Source organism: Callorhinus ursinus, unplaced genomic scaffold (genome assembly GCF_003265705.2).
Source record: "Callorhinus ursinus isolate GAN/ISIS: 27379988/994484 unplaced genomic scaffold, GSC_fseal_2.0 scaffold9, whole genome shotgun sequence".
In the NCBI taxonomy this organism is placed as follows: domain Eukaryota; kingdom Metazoa; phylum Chordata; class Mammalia; order Carnivora; family Otariidae; genus Callorhinus; species Callorhinus ursinus.
Window position 1 is genome coordinate 5,983,629 of NW_027397071.1, and position 19,230 is coordinate 6,002,858.

The 19,230-nt window shown below is 37.3% G+C and overlaps 1 protein-coding gene across 1 annotated transcript in view; it reads left to right on the plus strand.

Moving 5' to 3' along the window:
- Positions 1–19,230, plus strand: part of RSBN1 (round spermatid basic protein 1) — a 53,049-nt gene that overhangs the window by 13,372 nt on the left and 20,447 nt on the right. The window contains 2 exon segments of the mRNA XM_025872460.2: positions 17,924–18,061; positions 18,407–18,549. Of these exon segments, the coding sequence (XP_025728245.1) occupies positions 17,924–18,061; positions 18,407–18,549 (281 nt within the window).

Consider the following 19,230-nt stretch of genomic DNA (forward strand, 5'->3'; position numbering starts at 1 on the left):
AGAATATTGAGGACTACTAAGTCTTGTGCTGTGGTAATCCTAGAACTTAATTTTATTTATGAATTTTCAGTCGTTGGAGAAGTATGGGGTGGGTATGGAGGTTGAAGTAGTCCATGAAACTTTAAATTTGCACCTGTCAAATATTTGGCAGTTGTTAGTATGGAAGCTAACACAATAGTTGACATTTATTTAGCAGTTCATGGTTTATAGAAATATTTTCATATTCATAACAATATTTGAAACAACCTATGGTGTAGGTAAGCAATTTTATCTCTGTTTTCCTTTGAAGGAACTGAAGCCTGGAGATGTTCATTGTTATCCAAGTTCACGTAGCTAGTAAGTAGGAAGTCACAGTGCTAACCTAGGCCACCTGAACAATATGCCTTTCATTTTACCACACTTCTTTACTTCAGCCATTGGAAAAGAGACCAGTGCTTTTATTTGTCTACCAGTCGTTAGTGAAATTAAAATAATCTTAGTTTAACACAGTATTGAGAAGGCTGTTAATTTTTAACAAATACTTTTAGATTGTTGGGAATTAAGTGAATACCTTAAATATTTTGGACTTCTTTGTTTAATGAAGTCTTTTAAAGTTCTGTTAAGCCTATGAAGAAACTGAAGAAACTTTTGTTACCTTGGACAGTTTTTGGAAGTTATTTATAGTTTAAATATGTAGCCATGATAATTATTCATGACTATTATTTCAAGGTAGTTTATTTAGCAAACACTTATTTTTCATTTATTTTTTAAAGATGTATTTATTTATTTGAGAGAGAGAGAATGAGTGAGTGAGCATGCAGCAGGGAGGGGCAGAGGAAGAGGGAAAGAGAGTCTGAAGCCGACTCTGCGGAGCCCCATGCAAGGCCTGATACCAGGACACTGAGATCACGACCTGAGCCACAACCAAGAGCAGGACACTTAAGCGATTGTGCCACCCGGTGCCCCTCAGCAAACCATGTACTGGACATTCTGTTCCTAAAAGGACTAATTGATGAGCTCAGTCTGGTGGAGATGAATAGACCAGCAATTATAATACAATTTGCTAAGTATTCGAATAGAAGTATGCTGCATAGGGAATACCGTGTAATAGAGGGAGCACAGTTTGCGGTGTTACCTAACAGACTTGAGGTGATTAGAAGGGGCAGTTTAAAGCATGTGATGCTTGAGTAGAGTCTTAAAAGAAGATTAGTACTTAGCTTAATAAGGGCATTTTAAGCAAAGGAAAAACAGCCTGTGCAAACACACAGAGACATTAGAGAATGTGGTACTTTCAGGGAGCTGCAGCTAGCCTGACATGGCAAGAGTACATGTTGACTGTTGAGGGGTGGTGGGAATTGAGACGAGAAAAAAAAATCAAGATGGTGAAGAGCTTTATATGATGTGCCGAAAGAAAGTTAGTACTTTTTCCTAAAGGTAATGGGGAAATCATTGGTGAATTTTCGTAGGGGAGTACTATCAAGTTATGTTTGCCAAGATTACATAGGAATGTGAAGGATGAGATTGAGGACGAAAATGAGATTGGAAGCAAGAAGACTGGTTAGGTTACTATGGTAACCAAGTCAGAAATGATCCATGTTACAAATGATACACTAGAGAGGAAGGAATGAAATTTGAGAAATAATTAGAAGATGGGATTAATTGCAGTTTGGTGAGGGAGAAGGATAGAGTTTTAAAATATGGTTTGGACAGATGGGCAGATGGTGGGTGCTGGTCACGAAGTTAATACAGGGTTGAAAAAGCTGGTTTCTAGGGGTGGAAGGTGTTGATGAAGAGTTCAGTTAGAGATACTTTGTGTTGGAAGTGCCTGTGAAGACTAAAGGTTAGAAACATCTATTAGGTAGTTGAATGTGTGGATCTAAGACTGGGAGACATATGTAGGCTGGAAATGCAGCAATTGGATCCATTAGCATATAGGTGATCCAGGCACAGCATTAGAGTGGAAAAGAGATGAAGCTAAGAATGGAATCCTGTGATGCACCCACATGTAAGTATGAGGAACGTGGGAAAGATCAAGAAGAAAGGTAGAAGGAAAATGAGGATACAAATTTTCTAGGTTTTAAGAATGATGGAGTAATTAAGTATCACGTTCATAGGAGGGATCAAGTAAGATAAGGGGAAAATGTGAAGTTGCTCAATTAGGAATTTAATTGGAAACCAGTGCTTATCAAGATGCAAACCATGGCTAAATACTATTATTTATGGGGCTTTTTTAGAAGCTTACTACTTTCTCTGTGTATGAACTTGGCATTCAGACCCCTGCCCACATCTTCTGAATCAGATTCTGCATTTTAACAAGATTTGCAGGTGATTCATATACACATTAAGGTATGGGAAGCACTCCTTTAGAACTTATCTGCAGTAGTTGAAGGAAGGAAAATGTAGGCTTGTTTTGCGCAGGAATAATTATAGCTTCTGTTATTTTTACATTTTTAAATTGTGGTGGCAAAGTTAGGATGCACATAAAGGTGTTTTTTTTTTTCTTTCCGTATTCTGTAAAACTCAAATATCCTAACACCAACGGAGGTAATAAGTTCATGATAAATATCAACTGAAGCACCAAGCTGATCCTCAAATTTGATTACGTTCATCAGTTGATACAGGGTAATTTAGTAAAGTTGCGTTTCTAATCTAAAGAACTACATATGTATTAACACATATATGTATGGTATTTTTATAATTTTGTAGGATTATTCAGATCTGATTAAGTTTTAAATAATCATTGGCTAAGTAACAATTTTGACTAAAAAGTTTGTGGAATCTTTTGGTTGGTTAATGAAGAAAAAAATTAGTGTCCACTTAGAAATCTGTTTCTCCCTAAAATATATATATGTTTTAGGAATAAGTATAATTTAGGATTTTTTTGGTTAGGTGCTATGTCTTGCAATTATAATAGTCTTCCAGCCATCTTATGGACTAACAGGATTTTAGAGTAGGTGGGGGCCATTTCCAACCCTTCATTTTACAGATGAAGAAGGTCACATTTTGGTTATGACCTTCCCAAAGGTTAAATAGTGGCAGATCTTCAAAGAGGAATTATTTTTTCTTCTGTCACTGAGTGGAATTAAATCCTACAGGTGAGGGTTAGCAAGTTTTAATGTGTATATGAAATGCAGAGTTTGATTTTATCGGTCTGGGTTTGGGCTTTATAGTCTGCATTTCTGATGAGTTTCCAGGTGATGCTGATACTGCTGGTCACGAGCCGGCAAGGCTATAGACTGTAAATTCTATACAGGAATTGCAAGCCAAAGCAACACGAAGAAACACTAAAACACTAAAAGTATAGTGAAATTAAAGGAGGAGTTGTTTTAAATATTGCCATTGAGATTATTTTCACCTTAGAGTGACTAGGTAATTGAAGGGTGTGTATATGTATGTGCTGGCGAGAGAGGCAATTGATTAAAAAAGCCTGTCTATCATGATAAGATTTTGTTTTTTGTTTTTTTTTAAAGATTTATTTATTTTAGAGAGAGCATGGCGGGAGGGTCAGAGGGAGAAGCAGACTCCCTGCTGAGCAGGGAGCCCGTTGTGGGACTCGATCCTGAGACTCCAGGATCATGACCTGAGCTGAAGGCAGTCGCTTAACCAACTGAACCACCCAGGCACCCAGATTTTGTTTTCTTTATCTGACAGATGTGCATATTTTAAGTTCTGCTTAAAAAAAATTTCTGTATACATACAATGTTGAAGTCTTTTACTGAGGATCATAGATCTTTAACTTTAGGTGGTGGTGGAAGTTCTTACAAACATTACTTTTATTACTATAAAAGGGTAATGTCTTTTGTTCCAGAGAAAATCAGCAAATGTTATTTCTTCATTGTGTGTTGTGGTAAGGCCTCAAATGGGTTTATTAGGTGCTCCTCATCTTTGATCAATATAATTAACATTTTATGGTGAATTGGTAGTACTAATTAAGAGAGTCGAACTAGAAGAGTCCTTTTAGATGTTAAATAACTGAGAAACTCTTTATGAACTACACATCAGTGTGTTATATAAAAGGAGAAATAAATGTTTTAAGTAGCTGGCTTCATAAAATAAACCAGGATAGGAATGGTAGGTTTCGATCTCTTTTTCCTCTCATTCTACGTACAGCTTATAATAAACTCATTTTGACTCACACTGCTTTTTCACTGTATGTTTTAAAGTAGGAATGCCTTTCTAGTCACAGATCACAAAGTTAAGGAAGATTGCTGGCTAGCTCTTTCCTTTCTGTTTTTTAAACAATCAGGCTTTGGGGCGCCTGGGTGGCTCAGCCGTTAAGCATCTGCCTTCGGCTCAGGTCATGATCCCAGGGTCCTGGGATCGAGCGCCGCATCGGGCTCCTTGCTCTGCAGGAAGCCTGCTTCTCCTCTCCCACTCTCCCTGCTCGTGTTCCCTCTCTCGCTGTGTCTCTCTCTCTCTCTCTGTCAAATAAATAAATAAATAAATCTTTAAAAAACAAAAAAACCAATCAGGCTTCTTCCTAAAACATGAGTTCTGTAGAATAATTACCCTTCACTCGGGTGGGGGGGGCATGTCCATATAGTGTATTTCTAACTTTGTGTTCTTCTAAGTGTTTTGTGTGTTTGTGTGTGTGTTTTTAAGAATTTCTTTTTTAGATTAGTTTTAGGTTCATGGCAAAATTGAGGGGAAGGTACAGAGATTTCCTGTATACTCTCTGCCCCCATCTGTGCACAGACTTCCTCATTATTAACATCCACACCGCCCCCCCCACCTTCCCCATGGTACATTTATTACAGGTGATGAACCTACATTGATTCATCATAATCGTCCAAAGCCCATAGTTTACATTATAGTTCATTCTTGGTGGTATACTTCTATGGGTTTGGACTAATGTATAATGACATATATCCATCTTTATGGTAGTACACAGAGTATTTTCGCATCTTAAAAATCCTCTGTGCTCTGCCTCTTCACCCTTTCCTTCCTCTCCCAACCCCGGGCAAACACTAATCTTTTTACTGTCTCCGTAGTTTTGCCTTTTCCAGAATGTAAAATAGTTGGAATCAAATAGTATATAGCCTTTTCAAATTGGCTTCTTTCACCTAATAATATGCATTTAAGGCTCTTCTATGTTTTTTTCATGGATTGATAGCTCTTTTTTTTTTTTAATAATATTTTGTCTGGATATACTACAGTTATCCATTTGCCTACTGAAGGACATCTTGGTTGTTTCCAAGTTTTGGCAGTTATGAATAAAACTGCTATCTTCTAAGTTTTTAACTGACTTATGACTGTCCTTATTAAAAAGTGTATGTATTTGGAGCACAGTTGAGCTTATTTCACTCTTAGCAGTTGATACAGGATAACTGTGAAGTTTCTTTTTAAAGATCTTATTTGTGTGAGAGAGAGGGTGTGTGCACATCAGCGGGGGAGGGGCAGAGGGAGAGAATCCCAAGCGACTCCCTGCTGAGTGTAGAGCCCCACAGGGCTTAATGCCAGGACCCAGAGAACATGACCCAAGCCGAAACCAAGAGTTGGACGCTTAACTGCCTAAGCCACCCAGGTGTCCCATGAAGTTAAGTTTCTAATCTAAAGAATTATATAAAGTACTGACAGAGCAATATGTGGTTTCAAGTGTAATGGCTTAAACTTTTATGGATATTATAAGAATTTTTTTAAATGCATGCAAAGCTAACCACTATTTTGTTAACAGGCATTTTTTCCCTTGATTCCACAATCCTTTTCCGCTCCCTCTTTGCCTTCTGATTTTACTAATTGAGTTTTCTCTGGCATTCTGTCTCTTGCTCTCATGGCAGCCTTACTTAGTTTTTCTGTTCTTTAGTCTCACCTCCCTCTAGTCCTCCTAATAACTCGTCTACTCAACTTGTTCTTTGCTTTTGAGTGTCATTTCCAGGCCGGAGTTTTTCAAACTTGCCAGATCCTAAGAATAATCTGAGGTTTCTGCTTCCAAATACATATTTAGAATCTCAGGTTCCTCTCCTGGAAATTATGATTAGGTGTGGAGGGAGACCTGAGATAAATACCTCAGGTGATTCAAATCCTATGATCAGGCAAATTTAAGAAGCTTTTGAAAATATATACCATCTAGCATTACTGTGTTTTCCTTCATTTGACCTGTAGATCATCCTTTTAGAATTTCATAGAAATCATAAACCAGGGGCTCTTAGAGATAATCTTGTCTAACCTCTACATAGTACAAATTTTTTGTTTTTTTAAAGGTTTTATTTATTTGACAGATGCAGCGAGAGAGGGAACACAAGCAGGGGGAGTAGGAGAGGGAGAAGCTGACTTCCCGTGGAGCAGGGAGCCTGATGCGGCGCTCGATCCCAGGACCCTGGGATCATGACCTGAGCCGAAGGCAGATGCTTAACGACTGAGCCACCCAGGCGCCCAACATACTACAAATGTTTTAGAAAATCACTTTTGGTTTGATAATTATTCAGGAACTTGTCTGTTCCTAAGGTTTCATAAGGCTGCCAGTGAGCCCTCAACATTGGGAAGTTTGCTGCTTTTCTTTGGTCACCTTGCTTGTTTGTTCTTCAAACTCTTTATCTGTATACATCTTTTCTGTATTCCCTCCTGTTAAAATAGAAATCCCACCTCCTCCTCAAAAGCTAATCTTTCACCTGTGCTCTAGATTCCACTCCTCACTTTGCTTAGGATTGTCACAAAATATAGATAACAAAATTACTGTTTAACTATTTTTAGGTGTATAATTCATTGGCATTAAGTGCTTTCACAATGTTATACAACCATCACCATTATCCATTTCTAGAACTTTTTCATCATCCGAAAAAGAAACTGCATCCGTTTGCTTAGGATCTTTACACACCCCCACCCCTTTAATCTTTTCCCTCTCCATTCCCATATAAAGTGCAAATTATATTAAGTGAATTCTTTATATTTCCTTCATTTATAATAAAATACTAAGCTTTTTTTCTCCCCAGAAGTAAATCTTTCTTCTGAATTTGTGATTTCTCTATGCACCTTCTAATATTTTGCTATACATGTATGAACATACAGACTATATAAAACTATTTTGTATGATTTAACACTTTATAAATAGTATTTTGCGTGTATCATTCTGCAGATTGGTTCACTTCAGCATTGCTTTAGAGAATTATGTTGATACACGTAACTCTAGTTCATTCATTTTAACTGCTATTTTTGGTATTTTTTTGTGTGATTATATCACTATTCTCCTGTTCTTATACATTTAGGTTGTTTACAGTTTTGTAATATTACAGTGTTGCAATAGGAATATATGTAGAGGTATCCTCTACGTGTGTGTGTGTGTGTGTGTGTGCGCGCGTGCGCGTGCGCGCATTGTATCCTATACATGGATGCCCTGGGATTTCTGTTTGCCTTTTCTCATGACCTGGGATTCCATGACTATTCTGTTGACCGAATTCAGTGATTCAAATGAGATTTCACGTGTTTAAAGTCTTTATCCTACCATTACATATTTTGGGTAGTTCAGATAGGTGTGGCATTCTTGGTTGGAGATCATTTCCTTGAGGTTTATAAAGGCAAAGTGTCTTTATTTAAGCTTCTAGTACTGCTATTGAGAAATCCAGTATCATAATGAGTCCTTATATTTTTAGGTGTTTTTTTTCCCCTCTCTGGAAACTTATTTTAAAACCTCTTTACTGCAGAATTTCAGAATACTGAGGATAATGTGCCTTGAGATTTTTTTTAAATTGGGTTTTGTTTTTTAATTTACTGTGAAATATTTCAGACATACATAGAGGTATAAAGATACCTGTGTTCTAACCACTTGGCCCAAGAAATAAAATGTTATCAATACAGTTGAAGACCACCTCCAACCCACATGATTTTCTCAGATTTCATTGGTATGAGTCCTTTTATATTCACTCTGATGAGTATTTAGGCCTTCTCAATATGGAAATGCATATCTTTTTGTTTGGGTAAGTTTTCTTGTATTATTTCTTTGTTAATTTCCTTACCTTAGTATCTGCTGTTCTTCTTTCCTGAAACTTTTATTAGTTGGATATTAGGCCTCCTGGCTGAACCTCTAAATTTTTCCTTTTATTCTTCTTTGTCTTTTTGTTCTACTTTCTGGGGAGATTTAACTATCTTCTTTTCCTCCTGTTGATTTATTTCAGCTGTAATGTTTTGAATTTAAGACCTTGTTCTTTTTTTTTAATTTAAATAACTTACTGTTTCATGGATGCAATATCATCTTTCATCTCTTTGATGATATTAGTAATTGTTTTGAAATTTTCTTATAGTTTGTTTCATCGAGTTCTTTTTGTTTTAATCTTGTTTATGTATTTTCTTCAAATGTCTGGTGATCTGTTTATATTGAAATATGTGTTAGTACAAAACTGGTTAGAAACTGTGGACACAAAGGTGGGATTGGCCATTTGATGACTGGGTAGGGAATCTGGCCATATCATTGTAAGAAAAGCTCCAAATAGCAACATTTAGAGATCTTCTCCTCTGGGGCCTTTAATTTCTACAGCTAAGACTGTACCACATTTTTGCCAGGGGAATAGAGTAGGTTATATGTCTGTTTGCTAGAATTCTTGGAGTTGAACTATGGAAGTAGGTAGGTGAGTTCATTGTTCAATATATGGAATTTTACTTGTCTGTTGTCAGTGTAATGGCTTTCTTTCATATTTGTGCCTGGTATCTTTGTTTTCCATAGTCTCTCTTGTTCACTTTCTCCATAAGATAGGGTAAGGATGTGGGATGGGGCAGGGAGTGGGGAACATAAGCAGAGGGGTCTAACTAATTCTTATACAAATTTTAATCCCATCGTTCTCGTTTTTTAGTTCTATGCTTTGTTTCCCACCTTCTGCTTAGCCTTTCCATGATTCTGTAGCTCAAACTGATTTTTTGGTTATCTTCTATGTAGGTACTCAGTATTCAGAGTTCTCAGTTGGCTAATTCCCCTGTACACTTTTCCTCTTGTAAAAACTGGTTTGCTAACTTGTATCTGTCATTTTTTTACTTCTGTTCTCTTTGAGCTTCTGGGATTTATGGCCTTTGTTTTACTCTCACTTGGTGGGTTTTGATAAGGAATAGACATAAATCTTTTGTTCTGTCTGCCATGTTTAAATAGCAGTCCTTTTCACCTTTTCACCTTTACCAGATTCTTCCCATTAAGACTTCACACTAAAGAAGACTTAGATGGAAAGATATATTTTTGGATTAAGAAGAACCAACATCAGAATGATAAAGAAAAGTAGTGGTGGAGGAGTGCCCTATCAGATACCAATACATTCTAAAGATTTAGTGATTAAATAAGTGTATATTAGTTTATGAACATTATTCAGTGAAACAGAAAAGTAGGTCTAGAAATAGGCCCAAATGCATACAGGCATTTGATACATAAAAATGATGGTATCTGAAATCATTGATGGCAGAGAGATGATAGCGTTGGGACATCAGGGTACTTATCTAGAATTCATCTTTGTATCCATATCCCTGGATACCAAGATAAATTCCCAATGTGATCAGAGATTTAAATGTGGAAAATGGAGACATTAATGTAATAGAAGAAAACATGGAAGAATTCTTTCATGACTTTGTAGTTCAAAAGGTCTTTCTGACTATGACCAAAACAAAAGAAAAATCACTGTCAACGCAGTCAAAAGACAGATTGTGGAAAATTGTATACAATTCATACAGAGGATCAACTTTCCTAAATTATTAAGGGTTCTAGAATTAGATAAGAGAAATAAATACTAGTTGCCCAGTTTAAATATAAGCAGGCATATGAATGGATAGTTCACAGAAAAAGAAATGCAAAAGGCCCTTTAATTCTCTTATTTGAAAAGATACACAGCTTCATTCCTAAGAAAGTGAAATTAAAACTACTAAGATGGTAGTTTTTACTTACCAAATTAGTAAAAATCCAAAAGTTTGATAACATTCTATTAGGCTGTGGGGCAACATATACTTTCTTACAGTGCTAGGGGGAATAAAAGTTTATACAACCCTATTGAGGGTTGCTCAGTCTTTCCATTTAAGAAAATTCTCTCTTGATCTTATTTTCTCCTCTCACTACCAACCTTTTTTATTTTCACAGTCTAATTTCTTGAAAGAATTGTTTACACTTGCTGTCCACATTTTCTCATCTCTCCTCAGACCACCGATTTTGTTTCTGCTGTCATACTTTCTCTGAAAAACCTCTCTTGCCAAGGTCACCAATGGGCATTTTTCATCTTCATTTCACTGAAGTCTCAGCAACATTTTGACCAAACTTCTTGAAATATATTATTTTAACTTTTATTATACCGTGTTGTCTTGGTTTTCTTTTTAACCTCTCTGACCACTTGACAATTCCTTTACATTCTTTTTTGTCAGCTTTTCTTCTCCTTTGGTGCCTTTTAAATTGGATGTTCCTAGGCAAAGACCCCTGTTCTTTGAACTATATATGTTCTGTAGCCAATGACTAGGATTTATATCCTCAGTCCAAACCACTTGATTTCAGACCCAGCTGCCCTTTTGACATACCCACTTGGGTGTTTTAGAGCTACTTGGTATTAGTACCTATTGCTCCTGTAACAAATTACCGTAAACATAGTGCCTTAAAACAATACAAACTTACAGTTTCTTACAGTTCTGAAGGCTCTGAAGGCAAATTTGGGTTTTGTTGGTTTTTTGTGTATTTTAGCTTCTGGTAGCCTTCTGTATTTCCTAGTTTGTGGCCCCTTCCTCCATCTGCAAAAAGTACATCACTCCTCCTCTGCTTCCATCATTGTATCGCCTTCTCTGCAGATCTCCCTGTGCCTCCTCCTCATAAGAATGCCTGTGATTACATTTAGGGCTTACCTGGATAGATTAGGCTACCCTCCCTATTTCAAGATTCCTAACTTATTCACAACTACAAAGGTTTTTTTGCCATATAAGGTCATATTCACAGGTTCCAGAGATTAGGACCTACATATCTAGATATCTTTGGGGGCCATTATTCAGCCCACCACACAATTGAAGCTCATCATGTTCAAACTTCAACATATTACCTTCCCACCCAAACCTGGCGGTGGGCCTTCAGTAGAAAGAGTGGTTTCTGTATCTCCCTGCAAAGGTCAGAACCTGGGAGACATCTTTGACATTCCTTTCTCTGCCCTATCATATCCAGTCTGTCTCCCAAGTCCTGGCAATTTTATCTCCTGGATATTTTTCAAATCTTTTTTCTTTATCATTTTCTAATCATCTGCACTGTTACTAACTTAGTTTATCGTTTCAAGCCTAAATCTCTTTCAGTACTCCTCTGGGAAAATGAAACAAATACAAAAACCCCAAGCCCCCTCTGCCCTGAAAAGACAAAAGCAAATTGATAACTTTTCCTTAACTACTTTAGATCCTTTAGTGATTTCCCAAATCTTTAACAGTAGTCTTCAAGGCTCTCCTAATCCAGCTACAGCTCATTTATCCAGCCTCATCCTTATTTTTTCTTTTGCTTTCTGTGTTTAGCATTGTTAATTTTCTTTCTTTTTTTTTTTTTTTTTAAAGATTTTATTTATTTATTTGACAGAGAGAGACACAGCGAGAGAGGGAACACAAGCAGGGGGAGTGGGAGAGGGAGAAGCAGGTTTCCCACGGAGCAGGGAGCCCGATGCGGGGCTCGATCCCAGGACCCCGGGATCATGACCTGAGCCGAAGGCAGATGCTTAACGACTGAGCCACCCAGACGCCCCCATTAGCTTTCTTTTAGACCTTGGAAAGGGTGATTCTTAAGGGGTTTTGTTTCCTTTAAACTTGTTTTACAGATTTCAACTCCATGTTTATTTCGAGGAACACTTTATTCTCTAAATCAGGATCCCTTGTTCTCTTTTACAGTGTCTTATTCATTCCATTTTGAGGACTTGTCACAGCTTATAATTAAATATTTGTTTAGATAGTGTCTGCCTCTCCCTACTAGACTGTAAGCTTCCAGGGGCCACGAATGGGTCTGGTTTGCTAGATCTGTGGTTAGGACAGTGTCTGACATGTAATATACAGTAAACTTTCATTCAGTGAATGATACTGACTTTCCTATAATTCCTGGTTTTTATTTAAAGTTGCATGAGTCTACTCTTCTACTTCAGTTTTTTCAGGTTAAATACTTTAATTTCTTCACACTTTTTCCGATTTATCTGGTTTTCAAGTCACTAATTATCTTAATTGTTTCCTTTGCATGTGCTGCAGTTACAGACTTTTTAAAGCCCAGAGCAGAAGCTAATACTCCCGATGTCATTTGTGCAATACGGAGTATTGTCTCCTTTAGTATATATAGAAAGTACAGGCATACCTTGGGGATATTGTGGTTTTTGGTTCCAGACCACCACAGTAAAGCAAGTCAAATGAATTTTTTGGTTTCCTGGTGCATATAAAAGTTATGTTTGCCCTGTACTGCATAATCTTTTAAGTGGGCAATAGCAGTATGTCTAAAGAAATAATGCATATACCTTAATTTGAAAAAATACTCTATTGCTAAAAAATGCAAACTACCATCATCTGTGTTTTCGGCGAGTCAGTCTTTTTGCTGGTGGAGGGTCTTACCTCGATGTTGGTGGCTGCTGACTGCTCAGGGTGGTGGTTGCTGAAGATTGGGTGGCTTTGACAGTTTCTTAAGACAGCAATGAAATTGACTCATTGACTCACAAACAATATCTCTGTAGCATGTGATGCCGTTTGATAGCATTTTACCAACAATAGAACTTCTTTCAAAATTGGAGTTAGTCCTCTCACCCTGCTGTGGCTTTATCAACTAAGTGTATGTAATATTCTAAATCCTTTGTTGTCATTTCAACAGTCTTCACAGCATTTTCACCAGGAGTAGATTCCATCCCAAGAAACCGCTTTTTTTGCTCCTCCATCAGAAGCAGCTCCTCACCTGCTAAAGTGTTACAATGAGATTGCAGCAATTCAGTCCCATCCTCAGACTCCACTTCTAATTCTAGTTCACTTGCTGTTTCTACCACACCTGCAGTTACTGTCTCCACTGAAGTCTCGAACCCCTCAAAGTCATTCATGAGGGTTGGATTCAACTTCTTCCAAACTCCTGTTAATATTGATATTTTGACCTCTTCCTGTGAATCACAAATGTTCTTAATGGCATCTAGGAATGATGAATCCTTTCCAGAAGGTTTTCCATTTACTTTGGCCAGACCCATCAGAGGAATCACTATTTGTGGCAGCTATATAGTCTTTCAAAAAAAGACTTAACAATTGAAATGACTCCTTGATCCCTGGGCTGCAGAATAGATGTTGTGTTGGCAGGCATGAAAATAATACTAATCTCATTGTACATCTCCATCAGAGCTCTTGGGTAACCAGGTGCATTGTCAGCAGTAATATTTTGAAAAGAATCTTTTTTTCTGAGCAGTAGGTCTCAACAGTGGGCTTAAAATACTCAGTAAACCATGTTGTGTAAGCAGATGTGCTGTCATCCAGGCTTTGTTGTTCCATTTACAGAGCACAGGCAGAAGAGATTTTGCATAGTTCTGAAGGGCCCTAGGATTTTTGGAATGGTAAATGAACATTGGTTTCAACTAAGAGTCACCAGCTACATTTTTCTTTGATAAGAGAGTCACCCTGTCCCTTAAAGCTTTGAAGTCAGGCACTGACTTCTGTAGCTATGAAAGTCCAGATGGCATCTTCTTTCAATATAAGGCTATTTTGACTGCATTGAAAATCTGTTGTATAGTGGAGCCACCTTCATTAATGATCTGAGCTAGATCTTCTGGATAACTTGCTGCCTCACCTTGCACTTTTCCGTTATGGATATGGCTTATTTCCTTAAATCCCATGAACCAACCTCTGTTAGCTTCAGACTTTTCCTTCTGCAGCTTCCCCACCCTTCTCAGCCTTAAGAGAATTGTTAAGAGTTGGGCCTTGCTCTGAATTAGACTTTGGCTTAAAGGAATGTTGTGGCTGGTTTGATCTATCTAGACCACTAAAACTTTCTTCATATCAGCAATAAAGCTCTTTCTTATCATTTGTGTGTTTCATGTGTGGTGGCATTTTTAATTACCTTCAAGAAATTTTCCTTTATTCACAAGTTGGCTCTTTGGTGCAAGAGGCCTAGTTTTTGACCTGTCTTGGCTTTTGACATGCGTTCCTCAATAAGCTTAATCATTTCTAGCTTTTGATTTAAAATGAGAGACGTGCGACTCTTCCTTTCACTCAAACAGAGACCATTGTAGGGTTCTTAAACTGGCCTAATTTCAGTTTTGTTGTGTCTCAGGAAACAGGGCCTGAGGAGGAGGGAGAGAGGGGGACGGCCAGTCAGTAAAGCGGTCAGTACACACACAATATTTATTAAGGTCGCTGTCTTATTTGGGTACAGTTCATGGTGTCCCAAAACAATTGCAGTAGTAACATCAAAGAGCACTGATCATCATAACAAATATAATAATGAAAAATTTTGAAATACTGTGAGAATTACCAAAATGTGACACACAGACACGAAGAGCAAATGTTGTTAGAAAAATGGTGCTGATAGACTTACTTCTGGCAGAGTTGCCTCAAACCTTCAATTTGTAAAAAATGCAGTTACTGGTGAAGCATAATATCTGTGAAATGCAATAAAGTGAAGTGCAGTAAAATGATGTGTGCCAGTATACAGGATAACAACAAGGAGATGTCACATACAGTTGCTAGAACAAAATAAAAGTTTCTCTCTTGAGGAACAAGTCCGGAGGTTAAGCTGCTCTGTTCTGTTCCATGATGTCATCCAGGATTCTCCTTTCATCTTTTAAGTTTTGCCAATCCCTTTGGTGGTGTTGTCTGTGTATTTGAACCTGGCTCTTAAGAGACAGAAAGAGGAAGTGGAGAGCAAGCAGCTTACTTATAAAGGCATGCTCTGGAAATTGCATATGTAACTTAGACTAACATCTCATTGGCCAGAGCTTAGTTCCAGACCACACTTGGCTGCCAAGGAGCCTCGCTTATTGGCTGTATGCCCAGGAAGTTCTGTTTCTAAAAAGAAGGGTAGAATTAGTAGTTTGCTTGTTTGGCATTGGTGTCACACAGTTGGTACATGTTGAATTTCTGGTCATAAATGCTATCCATCTTCCAACTTGTGCTGTTAATTATTTAAATGCATTACGAACAGTAGCATTTATGAACGTTTTTTACACAAGTGATACACAGATACTGTTAATCGACTTTGCTCTTTCTACTATTTTTCTTTGGGCACAGTTTAATGTCTCATTATTTCATTCTTTCTAGACACAGGATAAATTATAAATTTATAATACATATTTTTAAATAAAAAATAATTCAAGTTTCCTCTTTTTAGGTTAACTTTCTCTTTCCGAATAGGAAAGGATGCTTTATATTTATTCATGTCACATATTAATTATCCCAGGTGTTTGCATTTTAAGTTGTCTTCAGGCTCAGTGCTATCAATTAAATTATTGCTAATTGTTTAAATTAGGTAACTTCAAGCACTGTGATATAAAAATATTCTGTCTTTGTAAAATTTAAAGTAGTGTGAATTCCTTCAAATTAATGATGCATTAAGAGTTGCATAATCTCAAAGCTAGCAAAAGTGGCACGTGGCAGTGTCCTTTTTCAGGATTAGTCTTGAGTTCTGTAAGCTTTAAATTGTGATGTGTCTCTAGGATAGTTCTCATATAAAATGCCACTATTCTGTATTTTTGAAAGTCTATCTTGGTAAAGAAACTTCTGATAATTGGGAATAGTTGGGGGGAGTGTTGTGGGGGGACTGATATTTATTATCTCTGAAAGCATGCCATTCTCAGAACTGGTATTGAAGGTTAATTAATCTGCTTTAGTTGTTTTAGGGTGCTTGGCCTAGAAAGGTTAGAATAATGCTTAGAAAAGCTTTCCTAAATAGAAAAGCTTTCCTTATCTTTGTATCCCATGATCATCATCTTTCCTGCTGTCTCCCCTGGCTTTTCATAGCATGATGATCATACAAATGAATGGAAGGTAACTCATAAAAATATATGAAAGGTGACTTTTGTCCTGAGTGGTTGCTGCTTAATGATCCTTTAAGGTGATCTTGGGAAAGATAAGGAAGTAAGAAATCCCTGATTTTTTCTTTGTGTATTGTGTATGAATAGGGGTGCCTATTAAATAGTCTACAGAAAAAAAAGTGGGTTCTGAAAATGCTGCTAGAGAACTAATAGTAAAAAACTGTAAGAAATGCTAGATTGTCATTTATGCCTTGTATTGAGGCAAAATAGGTGGTATTTAAAACAACAATTAAATCTTTTTTTAAAGATTTATTATTTTATTTTTATTTTTTTAAAAGATTTTTATTTATTTATTTGGCAGAGAGAGACACAGCCAGAGAGGGAACACAAGCAGGGGGAGTGAGAGAGGGAGAAGCAGGCTTCCCGCCGAGCAGGGAGCCTGATGTGGGGCTTGATCCTAGGACCCTGAGATCATGACCTGAGCTGAAGGCAGACGCTTAACGACTGAGCCACCCAGGCGCCCCTAAGATTTATTATTTTAGAGACAGAGTGTGCATGTGATGGGGACAGAGAGAGAGGGAGAGAGAGCATGTCACGCAGACTCTCTGCTGAGTATGGAGCCTGACTCTGAGATCATGACCTGAGCTGAAATCAAGAGTTGGTTGCTTAACCTCCTGAGCCACCCAGGCACCCCTATATTAGGCTTTTCAGTCTAATCCGCACCTTAACTAAGGTAGAGAATGCTTGGTTACTGATCCAAGGTGGAAATTCTGGTTAGAATTAAGCATTTTTAGTCTAGTCTTCTGTATGCACAGATCTGTCTTTATTCTTGAGAAACATTAGTTTTAAATCAGAAGGGGGAAGGGTGCCCGGGTGGCTCAAGTCTGCCTTTCAGCTCAGGTCATGATCCGGAGTCCCGGGATGGAGCCCCACATCGGGCTCCAGCCCCACAAGGGGCTCTCTGCTCAGCAGGGAGCCTGCTTCTCCCTCTGCCCCTCACCCCACTCATGCTCTCTCATTCTCTTCTCTCTCTCTCTCTCTCTCAAATAAAAGTCTTAAAAAAAAAAAAACTGGAGGTGGGAATATAAGAAAATACAAGAAATGACTTAGAAGAATAATATCAGATTGTGTCAAATCAATTGGTAGACTCCATTTGTTTTTTATTTGTTTGGTTTTTTAAATTTTATATTTAAATTCCAGTTAGCATACAGTGTAATATTAGTTTCAGGTCTACTAGTAGATTCCATTTGAATGCTAGGATTCTCTGGGCTACAGATTGGTATAAAATATGCCTTAAGTTCACTAGAGAGTTGATAGAAAATGTCTGTGTGCTTGCAAGTCACATTAGATTTCAGAAAAAAAAGATCATGAAGGGTGATCAGGAAGGCTTCCAGAAGAAAAGTCTTGAACTGATCTTTGAAAGATAAGATTTGGATTGACAGAAGAGGACATTTCAAGTAGGGCAGATTTAAGAGAAAAATCATTGCAGGTAGAAGTAAGTTTGGCATAAATTGGGTAGATAAAAAGATCAGTTTGCCTGGGATAGAGGATCTTATATGCAAGTAATTGGGAGGGAGATTGGGATTGCTAACAGTCAAGCCTGGTATCTGGCCTGATGTGAAGGTTTTCACTAGGGAGTACAAAATGAATATGGAAGATTAATCTGACCATTTTTTTTTTCCTCCTTTTCTCTGCCCTGCCAGTTTTACTGTTTATTTACTGATTTTTTTTTGTCCTAAAGATCACTTTGTTGTTGTTATTATTATTATTTTTAGTGTTTACAAAGTACAAAAATCATCATTCTCAGAGAAGTCTTCAGTGTTTCTTTGAGATTTTGGGATCATAGATTAACTTGCTCTTTGAAATTTGTTTGTGGCACTTATCACGTTAATGTGTCAGTGTGCTAGGGCAACTTTCTGTAACTGTGGACTTTATACAAGGTACTGAGCATTGAGTTCTTAGTATGTAGAAGAAATAGCAACAATGGAAACAATATTTTAATTTTTTAATTATATTATAGTGTACTTCAGTTCTTTCTCCCCCCTTTCGTTTTATCTCAGGTCAACAGGACATACTGCTGTGGCACCTACCGAGCAGGTCCCATGCGGCAGATAAGTCTTGTTGGAGCAGTAGATGAAGAAGTTGGTGATTATTTCCCAGAGTTCCTTGATATGTTAGAAGAATCACCATTTCTGAAAGTGAGTGTTAATTCCAATTATTAAAGTTCTGATCATTACTTTAGTGGACACTTTCTATTAAGAAGTATTAATATTAAATTAATCTTGTCTATTAAAATTAAATTTTATCCAGTGTTTTGAATAGAAATGTTTAGAAAATTATTGGTTCAGAATAACAGCAATAACAAAATTATTGCTTCAGAATTTTACATATAAATTACTCTCTAATATAGCATTTATTTCTTCATATGCATATACAAAATAAACTTCCTAGAGCTTTCTTTTGATTTGGGGTAGTAGAGAGGTTAACTTGTAAATAGACAAAAAAAATTTTTTTTTAATGTGACTCATTCATCTGACTTCTAGATGACTTTGCCCTGGGGTACGCTTTCCAGCCTCCGACTCCAGTGTAGGTCCCAGAGTGATGATGGGCCGATCATGTGGGTAAGGCCAGGAGAGCAGATGATCCCTACAGCAGATATGCCAAAGTCACCCTTCAAAAGACGACGGTAAACATTTATTTTTCCCAAATAAGGAAAAGCACTTTTTTTGGTTGCTTATAAAAATGATTGAGACCTGAGCACAGTTTGAAAACTATTTGTCTAGATTATTTGAAGAGCTATCTTAAGTAAATCTTCAGTGGTCAGTTTCTTAGTCCAGTCTACTCATTACATAGTCATCAGAGTGAGGCATCCTTCTAAAAAAAACAAATTTAATTTTTTCCTATTTTCTTAAAACCTGGGTCCTAACTGCCTGCAAGATTAAAGTCCAAATTCCTTTGTGTGGTTACAAGGATCTTTCATAATCTGGCCCCAACAGTACCTCTAGCTGGATCTGTTTCTAGTCTGTTCCAGCCATGCAGAGTTCAGTTTTCAAACTGTGATCTTTCACAGCTCTGTGCTTTTGTGCTGTTCATTTTACTTAGAATGGCATCCCCTCCCCCATCTTCCTCTCTACCTGACAAATTCTTAATAAATTTTCAAAAAAATAAACTTGGATGTCACTTCCTTTGTGAAGCTTTTCTTTGTTCCCATAGACAATTAATTATTCCCTTCTCTGTGTTCACACATCACTCTGTTCATTAATAACCTTGTTTACATGTTTTTGTTTTTTACTAAATTTTGAGTTCTCAGGACTGACTGTGTTTTATTCTCAATCTTCATGACCCATAGACAGGTGATTAGTAGTGT